Source organism: Sorex araneus, chromosome 1, assembly GCF_027595985.1.
Source record: "Sorex araneus isolate mSorAra2 chromosome 1, mSorAra2.pri, whole genome shotgun sequence".
In the NCBI taxonomy this organism is placed as follows: Eukaryota; Metazoa; Chordata; class Mammalia; order Eulipotyphla; family Soricidae; genus Sorex; species Sorex araneus.
Window position 1 is genome coordinate 35,843,499 of NC_073302.1, and position 22,184 is coordinate 35,865,682.

At 51.4% G+C, this 22,184-nt stretch overlaps 1 protein-coding gene across 2 annotated transcripts in view; it reads left to right on the top strand.

The window, feature by feature from the left end:
* Nucleotides 1-200: 200 nt before the first annotated feature.
* The window catches only part of TMOD1 (tropomodulin 1), an 85,636-nt gene continuing 63,652 nt past the window's right edge, over nt 201-22,184 (top strand). Inside the window, exons 1-2 of one of the 2 annotated variants that reach the window (XM_055139716.1) lie at nt 201-330; nt 20,529-20,699. In XM_055139716.1, coding sequence (XP_054995691.1) covers nt 20,580-20,699 — 120 coding nt within the window. In that variant the 5' untranslated portion in view covers nt 201-330; nt 20,529-20,579. Of the gene's footprint in view, nt 331-521; nt 654-20,528; nt 20,700-22,184 lie in introns of those variants that run through there. The other variant, XM_055139711.1, reaches the window with a different exon arrangement.

Here is a 22,184-nt window from a genome sequence, read left to right on the forward strand (position 1 = left end):
CTCAGCCTGCCTGTGTGGCAGGTGCTTTTCTTCTGTATCTGCCTCTGTCTGTCTCTGTCTCTCTGTCTCTGTCTCTCTCTGTTATGAGCCTTTTTGAAAAATTTTAAGTTTTTATTTGGATATGAGTAATTAATTTCTAGGAAAACCTTTTAAGAAAGGGAACCATATATATAGACATATATGTATATGCATACATATATATGTGTGTGTGTATATATACATACACACACACACGCACGCACGCACGCACTCTGTGGTTATTTTCCATCGCTATTTCGGACTCTCCCTTCTGTCTGCACCGAGAATTCATCGGATCCGGCTGGAACTAAGGTGATGTCGCGCAGAAGCCGGGCTGGGCGGAAGATGCTGGGGCGGACGGAACGGGCCTGGCTGGGCGGCGCGGGGCGGCGGGCGCGGGCGGAGGGGGGCTGCCCTGAGCGCGCGCGCTCCCCCCCCCCAGGCCCGCGGGGAGGGGAGCGGTGCCCGAGGCGGCCCCCGGGGCGGGGCGGGGCGGGGCGCGGCGGCCGCGCAGAGCCGGGCCCGCCCCCGGCTCCCACCCCCGGAGCGCACAGCGCCCGCCCGGCCGCCCCGGAGCCCGTCCAGCCCCGCGCCGCGCCCGCCCCGCGCCCGTCCCGCGCCCGCTCCACGGCCCGGTAAGCCCCCCGCACCCGCGCCCGGCCGGGGGTCGCCCTGCCCCCCCCCCCCACTCCGGGGGCCCCCCGGCCATATCTGGGCAAAATATTCAGCTGTCGCCGCCGCCGACAGGGACGGAGCTGCGGCTCCCTCTATAAATAGCCGCCGCCTCGGGGGGCCGCGGGGCGCCCTGCCCCGGGGAGCGCCCCCGCCCGGCCCGCCGGGCCCCGCACCGCGCGGGGGAGCGGGACGCGCGCCTGGGGGTGGGGGGCGCCCCCGCCAGCCCCGCGCGGAGCCGCTGCAAAAGTTTCCCCGAACTGCGAGAGCTTTTCGCGGCGCGGCGAGACACGCGCGGGGAGCCTGGGGGATGTGGGGCAGGAGCAGGCCCCCCCCCCCGCCCCCAGCGCCCCCCAGGGGCCCGAGACCCCCGCGCTCCGGCCCGACTCTGCTCCTGGGTCTCGGCGGCGGGGCCCGGCGGGCTGGGGCGCGGGCCAGGGCGCAGGAGCGCTCCCCGCACCTGTTCGCTGGGGACCCGGCCGCGCTCCTCCCGGGGTGCGGGACCTGAGACCCGCTGCCCCTCGGGCCCGGCCGGGGTTCCGCACCGCGCTGCTGGGTGCAGGGGTGCTGGGCAGCTTCGCCGAAGAGCCAGGGACTCAGCGAGCTTCAGAGCCCGTGTCCGCGCCAGAACCAGACGCCCGATCGCGCTCTGGGTCAGTCCTGGGGTCGGCCGCGAGGCCTCCGAAGCCCCGCTCGCAACCCCCGTCCCTGGCCTCCTGGCCCTGGGGGGTCCTGCTCTGTCCCCTGCTCTTGGTCTCTGTCTGAGCAGCTCCCGGGGATGACCCGGCCCCGGGTCTTTGCGCGTTTGAGTCACAGAACCAGACCCGGACCGCAGGTCTGGACGCCCGGCGGGTACCCCGGGAAGCTCCCCCTCCTTCTGTCACTGGTGCCCACCAGCCTGTCCAGTCTCTCCTGACCTTTGCTCCTGCTCGAGCCTGGCTGAGGGTTTCTGCCAGCGCCCCATCAGCGCCCCCTCTTTGATCTCCTGGTTCCCAGCTCTCTGTGGCTCAGGCTGAGAAAGAGTGAGTCTCAGTCCTCAGGTTCCTACTTTTAATTGTGAATGTTCGTTTCATTTTCATCTTACAGTGCAAAGAATGGAGCATGTATATTATGTACGCATGTACATATGTGCATACACACGTCCACATAAATCCATATATAGAATGGAGCATATATGTGTATGTGTGTGTGTGTTGGGGGCCACACCCAGCTCAGGGCTCACTGCCGGCAGTGCTCAGGAGGCCATCTGGGGTGGTGGGGTCAGGGGCTCCAACCTCTGCATGCCAGTTGCAAGGCAAAGCGAGTCCCTTTCCTGCTGTTCCCTGGCCCTGCGTTTCATTTTGCTTCTCTATTACTGTCAGACATGTCCACTCCAGACCTCAGAGCAGCATGGACAGCAGAGAGAAAGGCCAGTGTCCCCTCCCCGCTACCCCCAAATGGATCCACAAGGCCAGCAGCAGTGTGGCAGAGTGAAGGGGAGGGGGTGGGGGGGAGGCAGATCCGCCCCAGAGTCAAGCCAGAGCCTTCTAAAAATAGTCTCCGCCCGCTTATCAGGGCCTGACACCTTTCCTCTGCGCGGGAGCCTGGGGGGGGGGCGTGGGGGGCAGCCTGCAGGTTGGGAACCCCCCCTCCTTCAGCCCCAGCTCTGCTGCCCTCTCAGGGAGACCCCCCAGCAGAGAGAGAGTGGGCACGGAGGCGGCAGAGGCTGCTAGTGGGACTGAGTTCAGGCAGGCTCCAGGCTTCGCCTAGAGGGGGTGAGGGAGAGGCGGGAGAAGGGGCCTCCTGGAAGCTCGGATCAGCCTGGACAGATGACCTGAGCCTGGGAAAGGAGCTGGCGGAAGGTGGCAGATGAGCCTGGCCAGAGTATGGCAGATGATAAGGACGGGGCACTGCAGCAGAGGTCTCTTTCTGTCTGTAGCAGCCTTTGTTCGGGAATAAGAGCTTGCAACTCCTCGGGCGCCAAGTGGGGCCCAGAGCCTGCAGCAGCCATGGTCCGAGGGGCAGCAGGCAGAGAGGAGCAGAGGCTAGAGGAGGGAGTCTAGCTCTTTCCAAAACCCCGGTGGGGAAGAAGCAGCGGGAGTGAGAGAAGGGGAGGGGTAGAACTTGGAGAGGACACGAGGGGAGACAGGTGTTTCTGGCAGGAGGCTGACGGGGTGAGAAGGACCGAGAAGGACAGGGGGTGACAGGCAGGGGCTGGACTGAGAGTTCTGCCATCCTGTGGAAGGCCTGGGGAAACACTTCCCCTAGAGACGGACTGAGCACTCTAAGGATCACAGGGCAGGGGTCCCGTGCCCCTTGGCAGAGCTGAGGGTCTGAGCGGAGGGTGGGCGGCATGGCAGAGCTTGAAGAGCAGCGTCACGCCACTGCCCGCCTCCCTGACCTCGCTGGCTTGGTTCCGCGGTGACGTCATCTGATGATGACTCCTGCCCAGCCCAGTGATAATGGCCTTTGCCACTCTGTGTTTTGATTTTTCCATCTTACTAATGGACCAGCCTCTGACATTTCTAAAAGGAGTTTTCACTTAAAGCCAGAACACCGCGGAGGTCAGTCCTTGGGCTTCATTTAAAAACCACAGGCCTGGGGTTCTGCAGAGAAACAGAAGTCAGAGGGCCTAATTCTGGGGCCATCTCCTTTGTTTTGTTGTGTCACCCCACATCCCCCCGCCTTCCTCGGTCCCCGTCCATCCTAATAGACCGACTCTCCTTGCTCCTGATAAGGAAGGGGTGAGCTCATCAGAGTCAGCCCAGGACACGTGGGAGAGGTTTGCCTCGGTGCTGGGTGGTGCCGGCTGCTGGGCCTATGCCGCGGTGCTGGGTGGTGCCGGCTGCTGGGCCTATCTGGGAGTGTCCGGCCTCTCCAGCGCTCGCCCTTTCCTCCTCCCTCTTTCTCCAGGAACAGATGAGTGATGGGCTGCAGGGACCAGAGAGAGGCAAGTCCCACCCAGGGTCCCTGTCGCTGGGCGTACGCGCAGGGGTTCCATCCCTCTTCACTCTGGGCCTCCCCGGAGATGATTCTGTGGGGTCATGAGGTGTGACCCTGGGGGTCTTTGCTCTCCACGCTTACAGGAAAGAGGGAAGCTGAGCGGCCTCTTGGTCACATCTGGCCTCTGTCACTGGCGCCTCTTGACTGCTGTCCCTTAAACTGTCGGCGCCACTCTCGGTTCTATTCTGTTGACCCAGACTCGTCCATGTTTCCTGTCACTCCTGGGGCTCCACCGTCTCCTAGGGACACAGTCCCCAGATCCTGTGTCTCGTCTAGACTCAGTTCTTGGCATCTGCAGTGCTCATCTAGAAGGAAAAGCCAGGAGGGTCCCCCAGGGCCCAAACCCTGGCCCACCACCCGACTGTCCCCCCTCCCCCACCCCGCGCAGGTGGTCCCGAGCCTGGCCGGTGCCTCCCACCACACTCGGCCCCTTCGCTCCTGAGTTCGGTCTGGTCTATCCTTTTCCTGTCTCATGTTCACGTCTGTCCCCACAGCCACTCCCCCAGCCCAAGATGCCACTTCTCTCCCCTGAGCTCTTGTCAGAGTCCCTTGCAAGTTGCGCTCTTTCATCTTTTGCTGCTGCTCTGAGAAGCGGCTATGGCTGTGTTACTCTCCTTCCTTCGGGGGCTACCGGGTTCCTCAGCATGGAGTCCCAGCACCATTAAGATTGGACCCCTCAGGAGCCATCTCTCAGCACTCTCCTCCACCCCCCTGCGCCCAGACTGAGCTGCCCTGCGTTGCCCTGGCAGTTCCTTCCTCCGGGAGCACAGTCTTCCTCTCCCCTCCCCAGGCAGTGAACTTGTCTTCTCTTTTCCCGCCAAGCTCCCTGTGTACCCCCAGAGCCCCTCAGAGAACCAGCACCCATATTCCATGTGACCTCACCTACTTACTGACCCTCTTTCTGGTGCCCAGCTCGAGTTCAGCACTTGGTGTGGGCTATACTTTGGGGCTCATAGGCTTCCATCAGTGATTGGCCATTGAATGAATGAATGAATGAGTCACGGGACAAGCAAGTGAGAGCCCTGCAATGAGCATGACCATCACGCAGTGCCCGCCAGCTGTCCTGGAGACAGTGGTCCCTGTCAGCCCTGTCCCAGCAAATGGACAGAATCCACCATCTCATTTGAAACCTGCCCCGGTTCGCTGAAGGAAGAAGGGTCCAGATATTACTATGCCCTTTCTGTACAGAGGACAGTGACGCTCAATAAAACTTGATCCAAGGGCCTGAGAGATAGTACAGTGGGTAGGGCATTCGCCTTGCACATGGTTGAACCCGATTCGATCCCTGGCACCCCATATGGTCCCGAGCATTGCCAAGAGTGATCCCTGAATGCAGAGCTAGGAGTAAGCCCTGAGCACTGCTGGGTGTTGCCCCCAAATAGAATAAATAAATAAACTGAAAAAAGTCATCCAGGCAAGACAATTGGAGTTTGTATTTCAGAAAAAAATTTTACAAATATTCACCAGAGGCAGCAAACTTGAGTGAGTCCCTGTGTTCTAGCTAACCCCTGCTGTCTCTCTTTCTCTCCCTCCCTCTCTTTCTCTCTCTGTCTCTCTCTCTTCCTCTCTCTCTCTCTCTCTCTCTCTCTCTCTCTCACACACACACACACACACACACACACACACTTGCATCCCCTGGACCACATAAAAAATGCACCTATTAGCCTAGTCCATGAGAGGCTAATAAGCCTTCTAATTAGCACACTAATTCCTAATAAGCTCTATTAAACCCTAATAATGTACTGCTCATTCTGCAGGTCCCCACGTTTGAGTACCAAAGTGAGTGCCAGTGAAATCAAAGGCTCCCTTTGGCCCTTGCATTCCCCTGGCATTAAATTATAGTATTATTTAATTTTTAATGTTTTAAGTCATTTTTTCTTGTCTCTCTTTTTCTCTCTTTACCTGCCTACCCACTCTCCCTTCTTTCATCCCTCCCTCTACCCCCTACCTCCTTCCTTCCCTCCCTACCTTATATCCTCCTTCATATCCTCCCTCCCTCCCTCCCTCCCTCCCTCCCTCCCTCCCTCCCTCCCTCCCTTTCTTTCTTTTTTTCTTTCTTTCTTTCTTTCTTTCTTTCTTTCTTTCTTTCTTTCTTTCTTTCTTTCTTTCTTTCTTTCTTTCTCTTTCCTCTTATAGGACTTCAGAACAAAGTGCAAGGGGTGGTAGGGGGCTTGGAGTGGGGCACGGGGAAATAAAATGCTAGGGGCCTAGTAATTGGGGGAAGGGTGGGTGGTGGGGCACGAGGTGTGGCACAAGATGGGATCACTGGGAGGAATTGCCCCAGAAATACAGCAAGAATTGCCTCAGAAACGCAGCCCCTCACAATGGGTTATTTCTACCTTTCCTCCTTCTCCTTTGTCTTCTGGAGAAATTTAAGCCCAGACTGGCTTCCTGGCCAAACTGCCCAACTCAAGGCCAATCTCGAAGCACCAGAGGCGCCAGGACTCCAGGCCTCAGCTTAAATTGCCTAAATTGCCTTTTCCCACACACTGCCTCTGGAGGCTGGCATCTGGGGTGGGTGAATGATGAGTGGCAGCATTAAAAAATATATCAACTTGCAAGGTCCGAAAGTTAACTGTGAGAAATGAAAACTGTGAACTGAAGACCAGAGAGCCAGTCCAACAGGCTGGAGTATAAGCTTTGTATGTAGGAGGCTCAAGCTCAACTCCCAGCATTTCATGGTCCCTGAAACCCCACAAGGAGTGCCCCCTCTATGCACAGAATCAGGGTGGTCCCTAAGCACCACAAGATGTGGCTCAAAAATAAAACAAAAAAAATTGTGAATTAAATGAACCAGCGGACCAAAGTTGGTCTCTCTGAGCACTGGTTGTACTACGCCTGGTGGATGTATGTGTTAGGCTGGGAACCCCCACATCTCCTCCAAACCCCTCAGAGGCAAGGCAGAGAGTCGCTGGGGAGACGGACTTCATGCAGAGCCAGGGCGCTTTAAGAAGACTGGTTGGCAGTATTGCATGCATTTGGCTCTGGCTTTGGATTCTGCATTTACGTACATTACCGAAAGGGGTTGAGATCACTAAGATAACCCTAGTCATGCCAGGCGTGGGGGATGGGAGAGAGCAGGCGTGGCCCCCTCATAAAGAACCCCAAGGGACTTTGGTGAGATAGTACAGCGGGAAGGGTGTTTGCCTTGCACGGGGCCGACCTAGATTTGATCTCTCGCACCCTATATGGTCCCCCTCACCCCACCAGGAGTGTTCCCTGAGTGCAGTGCCAGGAGTAAACCCTGAGAATCACCAGGTGTGCCCCCCACAAACAAACCAAAGAACCCCAAAGGCCAGGAACTGGTGCAGCCATTAAGGTGTATGTATGCCTTGCATATGCCTGACCTGGATCTGATTCCTGGCACCACGTGGTGGCCTGGCCACTACCAGGTACAGTCCTAAAGGCTCGTGGCGCTCCTGGGGTGGCTTGGGCATTCCCTGGCACTGTAGGGCCCAAGCAGCATCTTTGAGCCTTTCATTGCACTGATGGCCCAGTGGCCAAGAATCACTGGTGGGGGCCCCAAGCCTTCTGAGCGCTGCCTTCCCCCCCAAAAATATAATAAAACAACACCAGTCTTTCAAGAGTGAGATGCTCCTGGGCACTCATTCTCAGAGCATCTTGTCATAATAGGATGGTGACTGGAAGGCACATTAGCATAATGGTGACGCATCTGAATGCAGGGATGGGAGTTGGAGAGAAAGTACAGGAGGCAAGGAGTTGGCTTTGCATGCCGCTCATTCAAGTTTGCATCCATGGCACCATAAGTGGCCCCACAAGCACTACCAGGAGTTACTTTTGAATACAGAGCCAAGGATTAGCCCCTGAGCATTGGCAGATGTGCCCCCCCACCCTCCCAGCAAACAAACAAACAAACAAAAGGAATCTGAACTCCAGGGTCAAATCTTAGGCTTGCTATTATTGGATGAGTCAACTCAGGTAACTTTTTTTTTAATTTTTATTTTCATAAAGTTGTTCAACTCAGGTAAATTTCAACTATTTGTGCCTCAGTTTCTCCACCTATCAAGTGGGGTTGCTTTAGATACTCAGTTGGCTATTACATGTAAGCACCTAAAGATGGTGTCCGGCCCAGTGGGAGCTGTTTTAGAAAAGACAGAGTAAAGGGATTGTGCTGAGGACAGTTAGGTTGCCCACAGGGACACAAATCTCACCACTAATCATTAGCTTTGTGACCTTGGTCCCTGTACTGGTTAAGGGTGTCCCTCCAAAGTCATGTCCACCTAGGACCTCAGAATATGACCTTACTTAAAAATCAAGTCTTTGTAAATGGACTAGTTAAGAGTAAGATTAGTTAAGATGAGGTTTAGGTGAGGTTCTAGGGCAAGAGCAATAGTACAGTGGGTAAGGCATTTGCCTTGCACACAGCCTTTTGTTTCCTTTTGTTTGTTTGTTTATTTGCTGGGAAGGGGGATGGGGGCACATCTGCCAATGCTCAAGGGTTTGATTCCAGGCATCCTATATGGTCCCCCCAAGCACCACCAGGAGTAATTTCTGAGTTGCAGAACCAGGAGTAACCCCTAAGCATCGCCAGTATGATCCAAAACATTAGACAAAACAATAAGATGAGGTTCTGCTGGATTTCTGTGACCCTCAGTCTAGTGACTGGTATTCTTATAAGAAGAGAGGCCTTGATAGCACAGCGGGTAGGGCATTTGCCTTGCATGCAGACGACCCGGGTTCGATTCCCAGCATCCCATATGGTCCCCTGAGCACCACCAGGAGTAATTCCTGAGTGCAGAGCCAGGAGTAACCCCTGAACTTTGCTGGGTGTGACCCAAAAAGAAAAGAAAAAAGAAGAGAGGCCTGGGCCGAAGCAATGATACAGCCGGGAGGGCATTTACCTTGCATGAGGCCAACCTTGGTTTGATCCCTGGCATCTCATATGGTCCCTCAAGCACCACCAGGAGTGACTCATATGTGCAGAGCCAGGAGTAACCCATGAGCATCATTTTGTATGACCCATAGCCCCCTGTCTCTTCCCACCAAAGCAGAATAGAGGCCTGAATCTTAGAAGAAAGCTATGCAATGATAGTGTCCAAGATAGGAACAAACCACTCCTGTCCCCAGAGATTGACAGAAGTTCAGATTCACTTTTCTCTCAGGGCCTCCAAAAGGAACTGGTTCTACCACTTTGGTTTCTCACGTCCAGTTTTTTGGTTTCTCGTGTCCGAATTGCAACGAAATAAGTTCGTTTTGAGTTAAACCATCTAGTCTGTAGCCATTTGTTAGCCCTAGGAAACTAAGATTAAAGTCCTACGGTGTCTTCATTTGTAAAGCAGGAATAAATGTACCTGCTTCATAGAGTTGTCAGGACTGCATGCCAAGAGCTAAGCATCTGTGGCTTAGCGCTGTGCCCAGTATGTAGTATGTGTAGGATAATGCTTCCTATTTTAGAGTACAGTGACCTAATGACCAACAATAGCCGCGAGGCTAATGCTAGTACTATTCTCGTATAAGCCAACATTATAAATTTACCCAGTGCCCTATTGATGAAATTTCATGTAGTTTTAAGTGTTTCTGGTAGGATGAACTCCCAGAAACAGAACTGCTGAGTCAAGGGTGTGTGTGTGTGTTTGGGTAGATAAGACTTTCACTCCCCTGAAAGAGGGTAGCATGTAGACTTCTCTTCATTTTTTGGGTCACACCCAGCTATGCCCAGGGGTTCCTCCTGGCTCTGCACTCAGGAATTACTCCTGGTGGCATTTGGGGGACCAGATGAGATGCTGGGGATTGAACCCAGGTTGGCTGCATGCAAGGCAAATGCCCTCCCCGCTGTACTATAGCTCCAGCCCCAACACTGAGAATTCTAGACTTTCATTTTTATCCGTCTGAATGGCAAAAAATGATGCCTTGTTTCTCGATTTGTTTTTCTGGGGCTGTGAATGAATTTTACTCTCTATTCACAGGCTTCATATCCATTTTTATTTTCAAGTGCGTTTCCTATTTTACTCCCTCTTCCTTATATTTTTACTGGGCTATCTTATTTGGCAGGGAGGAGACAGAGAGAGGCAGGACGTCTCTCTGCCTATCAAACAAATTAAGCCTTTGCTTAATGCGCAAATACTTCCCCCTGATTTGCCATTTGCCTTTTGTCATTGTTTGTGATCATTTTCATATTGCTTTTCAGAAAGTACAAAGATGTGCTTCAGAAAGCTGTACCTTATGTTAACATCTGCAGGGAGGCAAGTGCTAACGTTTGTGTCTGTAAAATGGAGAATATGAGTAGGAGTGGGTTCACAGCTCTTCTACAACCCAGCTTTTTTTTTTCTTTTAGCTTTAGGGGTCATAGCTTGCTTGCTTCTGGCTCTGTTCCAGGATCACATCTGGCCATGCCAGGGGGACTTTATAAGGCTGGAGAATCAAACTGGGGTCCCATGCAAGCACGTTAACTTACCCTGTACTCCAGTCCTACAGGCCAACTTTTATTCTGCTCAAGTTTTGCCTCCGAGTGCCAAGATCATTAATTGTACTAGGTTTTTATTCACTCAACCCTTCATTCATTGACAGAGCAGATCTGCCTTCAGGCTGCAGAGAGGTACAGGTCCCCCTGCTGGCCCCTAGGAGAGAGATACTTGCCCTCCGGTGCTTTTAGTGTTGGCTGAGAGGTGCAGTGCAGAAACTCAACAGCCTCTCCCTGTTCTGTGAAGCTCTGGAAACTTTTCTGCAGTGGTGGAGATGTGGAAAGATGACATGGAAGAGGCCAAGGCTAGTGAGAGCTCAGGAAGCTGCTGAGATGGGGGAGAAGATCACACACACATGCACACACACACACACACACACACACAGTGATGTAGGAAGGACTGGGAGACAGTTTGAGGGTCTTTTCCTGGACCTGTCACTTATGCAGATCTGTGTGATGACTCAGACGCCTTGACCACTCCCTAGATGCAGCCTGAGAGCACCCGGGGAGGGGCCTGGAGTGCTACGCAGGGCCCTTCCCTGACCAGCGAACCCCCTGGTCAGCTTTGACGGCAATGATGGCGTGGCTCTCAGAGGCTCAGGGCGGCCACTCTGTGTCACAGCAATGGCAGAGAGCGATGGAGCCCAGCACTGTTTTGTCTCCCTGCGTTCTCAGCCGGTGCTTTCCCATCTGACTAAGAGAATGAGCTCATCCGCTGAAAACTACGCACAAACAGGCCAGCAAACAAGTGGTTTAAAGATAGCTCCTCTCTGAGCCTCCGTCCTCCCCGATCACTCACTGGCTCCAAATTCATCTTTCATAATAGAGTCAGGGCTGAAAGGGTCTTAAATTACAGCTTGTCAGCTCCCAGCATCCACCAGTGCAGAGTCAGCCCTCCCGGGAGAGGTCATCTTGGACTCGATGGCACCGCTCCAGGGCCATTCACAGGTGCTCAGCCCTGCCCGGGCCAGCCTACTACCTCCATATATATATATGTATATATATATATATATATATATATATATCTTAAGGAGGAGGGGTGGAATCCTCTGAAGCAGTGCTCAAGAAACCCTGAGGCACCTTTCAGTGATCCTCAGGCAGCCACACTGGTAGTTCAATGTGAGGGCTGAAAATACGGTACTTCTTGGGTCCTGGTGCTGGAGATTACTCAGGTCACCCTGACAGTGTTTGGGGACCTCCACGGTCACTCCCTGCAGTGCTTGGTGGACCATATATGGTGCCAGGGATTGAACTTGGCTTGGCCGCCAGCAGGGCAATAGCCTTAATTAACCCTTAGGCTATCTTTTCCTCAGGAAATTTTAATACTCAGTTCCTTGTACTGATGACACGACCACATCTTAGTAATTTTGGGAAGTCTAGGTCCACGGTACTCAGATTCCTTCTTTCCAGACCAGACCATTAGAGATTTGCTGAATATGTTCATGGTTCACCTGGTCCTTCAACTTTTCTTCATGTGACGCCCCTGCTCTGCTGCTCTGGATTCAGTAAACATCACCAAAGGGAGAAGGTTGGGGCCACAGAAGTGGTCACCCCACTTGGCCAACAGACATAGGGGACGTGTGCAGCATCACTGAGCATTTGTGCCCCACAAGCACTACCCACCGACCCTGTGGTAAAATGAAAAGTACTGACAAAACCGAGTGTCGGCAAGGCTGTGGAACAATTGCATCTCTCTGCATTACTGAAGGCAAAGGGAAATTTTACAATTGCTTTGGGAAACTGACTGTATCTACTGAAACTAAATACACAGCTATCCCATGACCCAGCAGTTCTGTTCCAGGGCACAGACCCAAGAGAAATAAGTGATTATTTCTGAAGAGATTTATAGCACTGTTTATATTTGTGAAGTACTGGAGATATAAAAAATTGTCATTAGCAGTGGAGTAAAATAAATAGATTATAGTATAATTTATATGCTGGAATACTCCATATCTGTGAAAAAGAACAAACAGCTGCTAACCCATCAGTTATATGAAAGAATCTCACAGATGTGACATTGGGTGAGAGAAGTCAGATGCAATATGTAGTTTCTGTGCGTTTCCATTTATATGAAGTTCAAAATAGTCATAGCTTATCTATGGCTTAAAAAATCAGGATAGCCACAGGGGTCGGAGTGACACTACTGCAGGGAGGGTGCTTGCCTTGCACATGGCCATCCCGGCTGGGACCTATCCCCGGGATCCTATATGGTCCCCCAAGTCCCCTGACAGGAGTGATTCATGAGTGCAGAGTCAGGAGGAATAAGCCATACATATAGCTGGGTTGGACCAAACACACACACACACACACACACACACACATCATACACACACAGAGAAACAGAAAGACAGAGACAGAGAGACAGAACAGAGAGACAGAGAGACAGGACAGAGAGAAAGAGACAGAGAGAGGCAGAGACACACAGAGAGACAGGGAGAGACAGAGACAGAGAGAACCAGGATATCCAGAGATATGGTTTTGTTGGTAGAGCACTTGCCTAGCATGTGGGTGACTCTGGGTGTGAACCCTGACATTTCAAGGCCCCTGAGCACCACTAGGTGAGAGTCTGTCCCCTGAACCCTACCAGATATGTGTCGGACACCCCCAGCCCCAACAGCAACAGTAAAGTGGAAGTAGTGGTTACTTTTCAAGGAGATAACCAGAAAGGATGGAAGAAAGCCTTCTGATGGGCTAGAAATGTCCTCTATCTTCATCAGAGTGATGTCTATGCAGGCCTGTTCATATGGGAAAATTTAGTGAGCTGCACTCTTACAACATGCAGGCTTGATTGAACAGGACCTCTACCTGACAAACAACAAAACCATCCCAACAGTGTCGAACAGACCCACTGTTCTTCTTGCTTTGGCCCCTGTACTTACATTAATGCAGCTGAGATCACAATGTAGTTGTGCGGCGGGGGGCGGGGAGGTTTGCACAGTTGCACCAGTTGAATGGAGCCGGCGAATCTTCCTCATGGTTGCTCAGCCATGTGGGCACCCATTTAGTAACTGTGGAGTTGCCTTGTCTGGCTGAACTCTCAGGGCACCAAGGGAAAAGGCAGGAAAACAGCCATCTGAGCTCCACCATCCTTTATCTCATTCCTCTCCACAGCATCCCTGGAGAGGTGCATGTTGTACCTTTTCTTTAAAAATGAATCTGGGGAGACCAGAGCGATAATACAGGAATAAGTCACTTGCCTTGTCTGCAGCTGACCCAGGTTTGATTCCCTGCACTACATAGGGTCCCTTGAGTACCACCAGGAGTGATTCCTGAACACAGAGTTAGTAGTAAATCTTTTCTTTTTCCTTTACATAAAAATATTTTATTTGGAGTTTTTTAGGAAGGGGAAGGTGGAGAGGAGAGAGGGAAAATGGGAGACAGTAATGTGCTCAAGAGAGAGCACGGGCTTCTCCAAAGGGGAAGGGAGCCCCTACACACAACCTGGCATTAGATATGAAAGCACACATCTCAAGAGGGAAGAGGCGGGTGCCACGTGTGCTTGGGTGCCACATGTGCTCGGCCACATGGGCACAAGCAGCACATGGGCTTGGGCAGCATATGTGCCATCAGGAGTGAGTCTTGAGCACAGCTGTGTGTGTGTGGAGCAAAACAACAATAATAACAACGAAACAAATCTGTGAATCTAGAGACAGTAGTTGTGGTGCCAGGGCTTTTTAGCCAGTTGAGCCAGGAGAGTGAGTTTAGCCCAGATCTGCCAGAGTCTGAGGCCAAGGGCTCATCTTTCACCATTTGACTCAGATGCGGCCTCACGTGTAAAGTGGGGCTAGTGGCCATAATGGTGGACGGAGAGACTATGTGTGGGACACTTCCCCAGAAATCTCAGTGCAGCCTCATTCTCCCAACTTTACTATAAACTTCGTGAGGGCTAGACTCTTTCAATGATTTATCCGGGCCACTAAAGCCCACCATCCCTGCGTGGGGTCACTGCCTGTGGGTGAGTAGCTCATTCCCACAGGGTAGCTTGCCCCATTCCCTCTGGGTGAGTCGGGTTGTGGAAACGGAGCTGCTGAAAAGATAAAGCAATTAGCTACAGGCCTGTCCTGTCCTGAAGTCAGGGAATTGGAGGGAAGGGGAGAGTATGAGCAAGAAAAGAGAGGAGCAAGAAAAGTGAGAGGCTGGCCAGAGTGAGGGCAGGAGAGTTCAGACTGGTATGGGTGACTGGCAGGAGGCAGAGGAAGGGAGGTGGTGTGGGGGTGGGGGGTGGGGAAGGGAGGGAGGAAGTGGCCTGAGCTCAGGGTTGGGCTGGTTAAGCCTCAGGGACTCCAACAGAGCCGGGAGCCCAGGCTGGAGGGAGCCCAGCTGGGAGTCCTCCGTTTGTTCCTGTGGCAGGTTCCCCCCAACCCCCAAGAGACATGAGATCCTTAGAGAGAGTGAGGAGCAAGAAGAGCCCAGTGGAACAGGTGGGTGGACAAGATGCTGCATCAAGGAGATTTCAGAGGTGGCACAAGGAAGTGGGGAGACAGAGAGGCTGGACTCTCCTTCCTGTTTGGCTCCAGCCACAGGGATTCATTCAGGGAGGAGAGTTGGGGGCCGAGGGTGGTCGTGGTCCTGGGTAGAGTGGATCGCCTTGCAGAGGTTGTGGGAAGACAGCATTCTGAGAGGGCAGGGACTGGGCACTCTGGGGACACAGGTGCTCATCTCTCCCAGCCTCAAGAACTCTCCTCTAGGAGGATCCTTGTTCCCCCTTTCTCCTTTGCCCCGATGGCCTTCGCTTTTGCCTGCACATCATGGCCATCTCTGAGCACTTCAGCTTCTCTTCTCACCTGTCCGGTTGTCCCCTTTTGATCCCATTCAGTGCTGTTCCAAATTTAACTCAATCCTGCAGCCCCAACCCAAAAGCTGTCCTACCTGCCAATGTGACTTAATTTGATAACAGGGTCTTTGCAGATGCCCATGTGAAGATCATGGAGGCAGGACCCAGTCGGATATGACTGGTGACCTTACAAAGAGTAGGTATTTGGACATATACAAAACAGGGGAAGGACCCGCTGCAAGCCAGGCATCAAAATGGAGGCACCAGGGGCTGTAGCAATAGCACAGCAGGTAGGGCGTTTGCCTTGCACGTGACCGACCCAGGTTCAATTCCCAGCATCCCATATGGTCCCCTGAGCACCGCCAGGGGTGATTCCTGAGTGGAGAGCCAGGAGTAACCCCTGTGCATCGCCAGGTGTGACCCAAAAAGCAAAAAACAAAACAAAACAGAAAACCTGAGGCACCAAAATGAGAAATGAGGCAGGAAATTTAAGTCTCCATAGAGTCATGGCTCGAAGCAACCTTGCTGACGCTAGGTTTACCTTCTAGCCCCCAGAACTAAGAGACAATAAATTGCTTCCATTTGAGTCACTCAATGTATGGTTCTTTGTTAGAGAAGCTCCAGGAAAGGAAAACACAAGACACAAAATGAAAAAACTCAATTACCCAACGCCTCCATATTTTGGTCTCATAGGTCATTGGCCAGCCAATCAGTGGAGGGCACATGAGCCTGGCTCCTATGCTGTCCAATCAGCTGAGAGTAGGGGTGTCACATGACAGACAGCACGGCAGCCCCTTCGCAGTGGCCTGTGATAGAATACAGAGGAGGCTATGTTCTCAGAAGGAGCAGGGACAGGGGCCAGCAGGCTAAAGTGATGCGGCTTCCTGGTGGCCCACCCCTTGAATTTAAGTGTCTTGACAAACACACGAGGAGATGGGATCTGAAGGCTCAGCCTCTGTGAAGCCACCTTGCTATGGACATTGTCAAGATATCCTCCGTGGCTGGAACGCGAAGAGGGTCCAACTGGAAACCGAGCCTCTGAGCTTGTGTCTTGGCCCTCCTTCAAATGGGGGAAGTTTATCGAGGGGCCTCGCCTCTGGGAGCAGGTGCAGCAAAACCATCACACCACGGATGCACCTGCTGCATGTGGGGTATTGAAGGCTCATGGAGACCTCCAGGTTTTCTGCCTCAGCGCTTTCCTTCCAGAAGCTTCCTGATGCACTGGCCTTAGCCCTGGATCCACTAATGTTCACTGCCCAACCTGCCTTTCTTACTGCTTGACCCAGCTGGCAAGCACTGGTTTCTCTTATTTATACCTGGCTTCAGCCCCTGCCGTTGAGAGGCAGGCTGACCAGACGTGCTGTTAGGGTAAAGCACGGGACAGATTTAGAGGGCCCAGTGCGGTGCTGTTATGGCTGAATCCCACCACCACTGCCACTGCCGAAGAGGTATTCATCCAATTTAAAGACTTGACTTTTTTTTTTTTGCTTTTTTTTTGGGGGGGGGGGTCCACACCCGGCTCTTGGTGGGTGTAGTAAGTTTTATAGAGAAGTGTGGCATTAGGCACCTAAGCTTTTATAATTGGATTTTAAATTTTATTTTAAGTTTAATTATTATAGTTCAGATTAGGTGTTCGCACCAGTGTGTCCATGACCTCCCACTGGTGCCTGTATGTTACCTCCAGCCCACCTTCCCCCATCCCTCGCCCTCTGCTCTCAGATCAGCAGTCCCTTGCTCAGGTTTATTATCAATTGATAGTGTCTATCCTCTTGATTTGTCACTCTTTCTAGATGTCACAGATCAGTGAGATCACCCAGTGAGTGATCTTCCCTCTGAGTTACTTTGCTCACCGCAGTACCTTCCAGTGCCGTCTGAATTGTACAGACAATTTAAAAAAATAAAGTTTCTTTTTTCTCTTTTTCTTGAGACTGCCCTTGAATTTACACCTTTTTTCTTTTTGAAGGGAGAGGGGTGGGCCATGCTCAGCGATGCTCAGGGGTCACTCCTGGCTCTGCACTAGGAATCACTCTTGGTGGTGCTCAGGAGACCATATATAACGGGGGACATCGAACCCAGGTCAGCTGTGTGAAAGGCAAGCGCCCTACCCACTGTACAGTGTCTCTGGCCCCAGTATCTGTACCTTCTTAATTTTCTTTTTGGCAGTGCCGAGAGCAAACCCAGGGCTTCACAAACCCAGGGACCAGGGATGTGTGAGGAGTAACCCAGGGCCGTACACAACCCTGGGCCCTGAGTTTCCATAATATTGTAAGCATGTAATAAAACAGTTTTAACAAAGGAAGAAACATCATCCTCTGGGCACATTTGCCGGCCAGGCTTGCACTGGGCTTTACTAGTGGACTTTATAACCTTCCACTTCCCTTCTCCTCAGTCTCTTCCTCACCTCTGGAGACCCCCTGTCACCTGCCATTGGAGTGGAATCACACACTTAAAGAAACCAGTGCTGGGAGCCAAGAGTCTGAGTGTGGCTTGAAGCTGACAGCTTCATAGTTTACCTTAGGAGTTCTCTGTTCCTCTCAGCTTATTTAATGCGATGCCTCGCTGTTTCATAATACTCACAGGACACTCGACACTGGAAAGGCCTTTTAAGTTCTCAGAAAAAGGATCTTTAAATTCAACACCACCTCGGCGCACAGAAGTGGCACATTAATTTCCCCCGTGTGTGTGTGTGAAGAAGGAAACATCTTCAGAAAACTTAATGAATGTACCCGTCTCTGGTGGTCTCTCGGGAGGTGGTCTGCCATCTCTGTCTCACATCCCTCCTTCTGCAGACTCCATAGTTTCCACCTGCTACCCTCTTGCTGCCATTTCCTCAGATCCTTTCTCTAAGCTGGCTGTGATACTCAGTTCTCTCTCCCCAGCCCCTCATCCCACCCTGCTCCTTCCTGGGGTCTGTCCTTTTGTTATGAAATAAGTCCGTTGGCAGTGACCAGATGGGGCATTCTGATGACCCAGAGAGGCTCTAAGAGGGCATTCTCAAACTTGGTTTCACAAGATTCCTGTTCCAGAAGCAGGTTTCTCAGGGATGTGACTTCCTGTTCTGGGAAGTCTTGCTGTCACCTCTCCCCTCTTGAGGCACCGACATGTAAAAGCATCTGAGAAGTCCTGTAGCCCAGAGGGCTGAGGGAGTCTGTATGATCCAGACATTGAGCACCAGAAATATGCTTCAGAGCCTACACTAGAGACATCAGTTTGGGAGGAGTCCCCATCTCTGAGGGTAGCTTCTGGGAGCTTCCAAGTCCATCACTAGAGGCTCTCCTGGCTCCAGGAAGGAGACTGGGGATCCTCTGCTGGTTCCACTCAGAAGAAAAGCCAAATTAGGTTGTTCTCCGAGGACCTTCATGAAGGTTTTTTTCCATATATACTCGGGCATTGTTAGCTACTGGTGCTTTCTTTGGAAGCAAACAGAAGTGAATCAGGAGGGGACCCATTTATGGTCTTAATATTGCCTTCTTGGGGTCCGGTCAAAGGCAGACATCACCAAGTCATTCTTAAAATAAAGAATGGCATGGGGATTTTCTGTATTTGGGGAGCAAGTGCTTCCTTTTCAAGTTGACCCTCACATCCTGGATCCTTCTTTCAAGTGCACCCCCACATTTGTGCCAATGATGCATTCTCTAAGAGGAGGTGTATTCCCTTAGCTTAGTGAACTTAGGTGGTAGTTTATTCTAAGTTATTTTTGTTTTCGTTCACAATTAATTGCAGCTTTTGAATTGATTTCTTGGTTGTCTTGCCCTAGCTTTTACAGAGCCCTACTCTGAAAAATTCTCATTAGTCATTTCACAGATGTGCCATGGGCTTTGTTTGTTCGTGTGGGGCAGGGAATTGGAAAAAGATACAGTGCTGTGGAAAAGGGAATATAGACTAGATTCATTTTCTAGGGTCACCCGAGCCCCAAAACACAAATCCACAGAAACATATTGTCTCAAAGGCTTGGAGGTTCAAAGTCCAAGATGGAGGTGTAAGAATATTGGTTTCCTTCGGGGGCCTGGGGGAGCTGCACCAGGCCTTGTGCCTAGCACCTGGTAGTTTTCTGGTGATCTTTGGGATCAAAGACAGAGTACCCTCATCTCTGCCTTTATCTTCACACGGTGTTTGTTCTCTGGATGTGCCTGTCCAAATCTCCCATTTGACAAGGACCTCAGTTGTATTGAATTAAGGGCCAATCTGTCTCCACTGACCTCAAGTAAATGTCACTGATGTTGTTTTGACTCCATTTCTTCATCCTGTCACACTGTCCCTTAGACAGTGATACTCGGGGTCTAAAGTCCTGGGGTTAGGACATTGACATCGGAACTTGGAGGTGGGCCTGTTTTAGCCCCTAACAGTTCTGTGTCCTGAGCCACATTCCATGCCACAACATGGAGGGAAGCCCCCAGCTGCTGCCTTGCTTCTGCAAGTGGCTGAGGGGAAGCAGGTTGAAGGACTCCTGGATATGAAGCAAGATCTTGCAAGCTGCTTTGGCAGCAGTCTAGCACATTCTAGGAGAAGAGTCCAAAATGTTCTTAAGCCTGTCTGAATGGACTGGCAAAGGCGGGTAGAGAGCTGGAACTGGGTTCATAAAAAAAGAAAGGAAGGAAGAAGATGAAGAGAGAGAGAGAGAGAGAGAGAGAGAGAGAGAGAGAGAGAGAGAGAGAGAGTGTCCTATAGGGTGTGTTTCTGCAGGGACCACCAGGGAGAGTTGGGGAAATTATGAAGTAAACCCAGACCCTGCCTGTGGGTCACTGTAGGAGATAGGTGCCCCTTGGGGGAGGTGTGGCACCAACATGTGGCCAGGGCAGCTCTACTTGACTATGGAACATGGGGCCTCACAGAGAGAATGACATGACATGCTTGGGAGCATTTCAGGCAGGTTGGAGGGCAGATGGCTTAATGGAGAGCCCAGTTCCTGCAGGATTCCTACAATATACTGTCACACAAAAGGTCGGAGACATTTTCCTCAGTGCAAGTTCAATGTCTTCATCTGTAAAACGAGGCTAGGAGCACAACTCACCTCAGCAGAAATATTCTATCACCCGTGGTGCTAGTCAGTACTGGGGCCAGGCTGGGGGCTTAGCAGTGGTGCACATACCTGTGTGAGGGCTGGGATCAATCTGGGACATCATACCCAAAAAAGAACGGGAAAAAATATATATATAGTAACTGCAGCCAACTACTCTTAGTGAGGGTGAACTAAGATGCTGTGTGCCTGCAGCAGCAGGTGCTCAAGAAGCCGCTGAATCTGCCCCACCCCCGCCCCCACACACTTTAAGATCAGCTTTGGCAGAGATTCCGGAACTCAGGTGCTCCTGCAGACTACGTGGTGAGGGTGGAGGTTTGTACAGAAAAGCATTTCAATGACTTGAAGAGTGACATTTTTCCAGATACTCTTTAGCCCTGTCTAATGACCCATTTCCTCGTAATTGAGGGCCATGCCAGTGACTCCCAGTTGCAGTTATGAAACCACATGCCCCTCGGGACTCTTACCTGGCATGGTTTTATTAGAGAATCCGTCCAACTTTATATGATAATCCTCTCTTGTGGTTATTCTCCCGATGGTTCATGAAACATGCCCCGGCTGCTGCCATGTGAGTGGCTGGCGTTTGTTTGCCCTGAGAGAATGTTCAAGAAAGGCGTGTCTAAGAGTTGTTCTCTTTCTGGTAGGTGATATAGACCAGCACCGAAACTCGGAAGTCAAAGACAAGCACTTCTGCCATGTCGTACAGACGAGAACTAGAGAAATACCGTGACCTGGACGAAGATGAGATTCTTGGAGCCCTGACGGAGGAAGAGCTCAGGACACTGGAGAATGAGCTAGATGAGCTGGACCCTGATGTGAGTAGGCTCCAGAGGGAAGCGTGTTGTCCCCGATTCAGACAGAGCGCCCCTTCCCACTGGGAGAGAAACAGGTGCTGACTTCCTATAATGTTCCCTGTTCCTCAGTAGCATAATTTTGCCCTTACTGGGGTGTGGTGTGGAGTGGGGTTTGTGTGTGTGTGTTTGTGTGTGTGTGTGTGTGTGTGTTGGGGAAGGGGCATTAATCAGGGTTCTCTAAAGTAACAGAGGTCATAGGATATATTTATATAGAAAGAGGGATTTTTGTAAGGAATTGTGTCCCATAATGACAGAGACTCAGGAGTCTGCAAGAGAGAGACTAGGAGCACACTGGGAACACAGTTTCAGCCCGAGTCCAATGCCTGGGAACCAGCAGAACCAATGGCTGTAGCTTCATCCCAAGCCTGGAAGTCTCAAGATCCAGGAATTGTCAGTGTTACCATTTAAGTCCAAAGGCAGGGGGAAAAAAATCATCAGTCAGCTCCAGGCAGTCAGGTAGGGGGAAATTCCCTCCTGCTTACAGGAAGGGCAGCCTTCACACTGTCTACTGATTGCTACATGAGACAGGGCAATCTGCTTTACTCCAGCTCCTGAATGAAATGCTCGTGTCATCTACAAACTCTCACAGACATTCCTGGAGTCATGTTTAAACGGATGCCTGGGCACCCTGTGAAATTGACACATAAAGTTAACCATCCATCATAGTTCCTGGTCAACTTGGCACTGGCACGCATCTCTTTAAGCCACACTGTCTCCATATAAAGACAAGAACAAGTTCAGAATTCTGCCTAACTTGATACAACTTTCCTGTATACAACCTCCTAGAATGGAAGTCAAGCTTTTGAGTCCTGTTTATATCTCTCCTAGTCATCCCATCACTTAAGTATTATAATGTAAAATTAACAATACTTAAATGCCATGACAAAAAATTAATATATCATGTGAAAAGGTAAAAGGAGAGAGAAGAAAACAAAGGTACTTGCTTGATGTGGACATACTAAACATGGGTATAAGAAAATAAGGAAATGCTCGTGAGAGTCTGCTTCTCTAACCATCACATAGCTGTAACAGACTTCTTCATCTTCACATTCTGTGTTGCCTTTAGCAAGCACCTCTGCTGATTGTGCTTCTTTGCCTTGTTGGATGACTCTGACAACTTTTTTCTGAGGGCCTGGGCCATCAGTGGCCCTGCTGGGATTGAGTTGTTGTAGTTTTCCATTAACTTAATCTCAGGATTTATACATGCTAAGGAAGACCTATCGGAAGAGCCTGGCAAGCTCTCAGTGGTGTATTCGCTATGCCAAATACAGTAACAATAACAGGTCTCATTCCCCTGACCCTGCAAAGAGCCTCCAATCATTGGGAAAAACGAATAAGGAGAGACTACAAAATCTCAGGTCTGGGATGAATGGAGATGTTACTGGTACCCGGTTGAGTAAATCGATGAATAACGGGATGACAGTGATACAGTGAAGGAAGACCTAC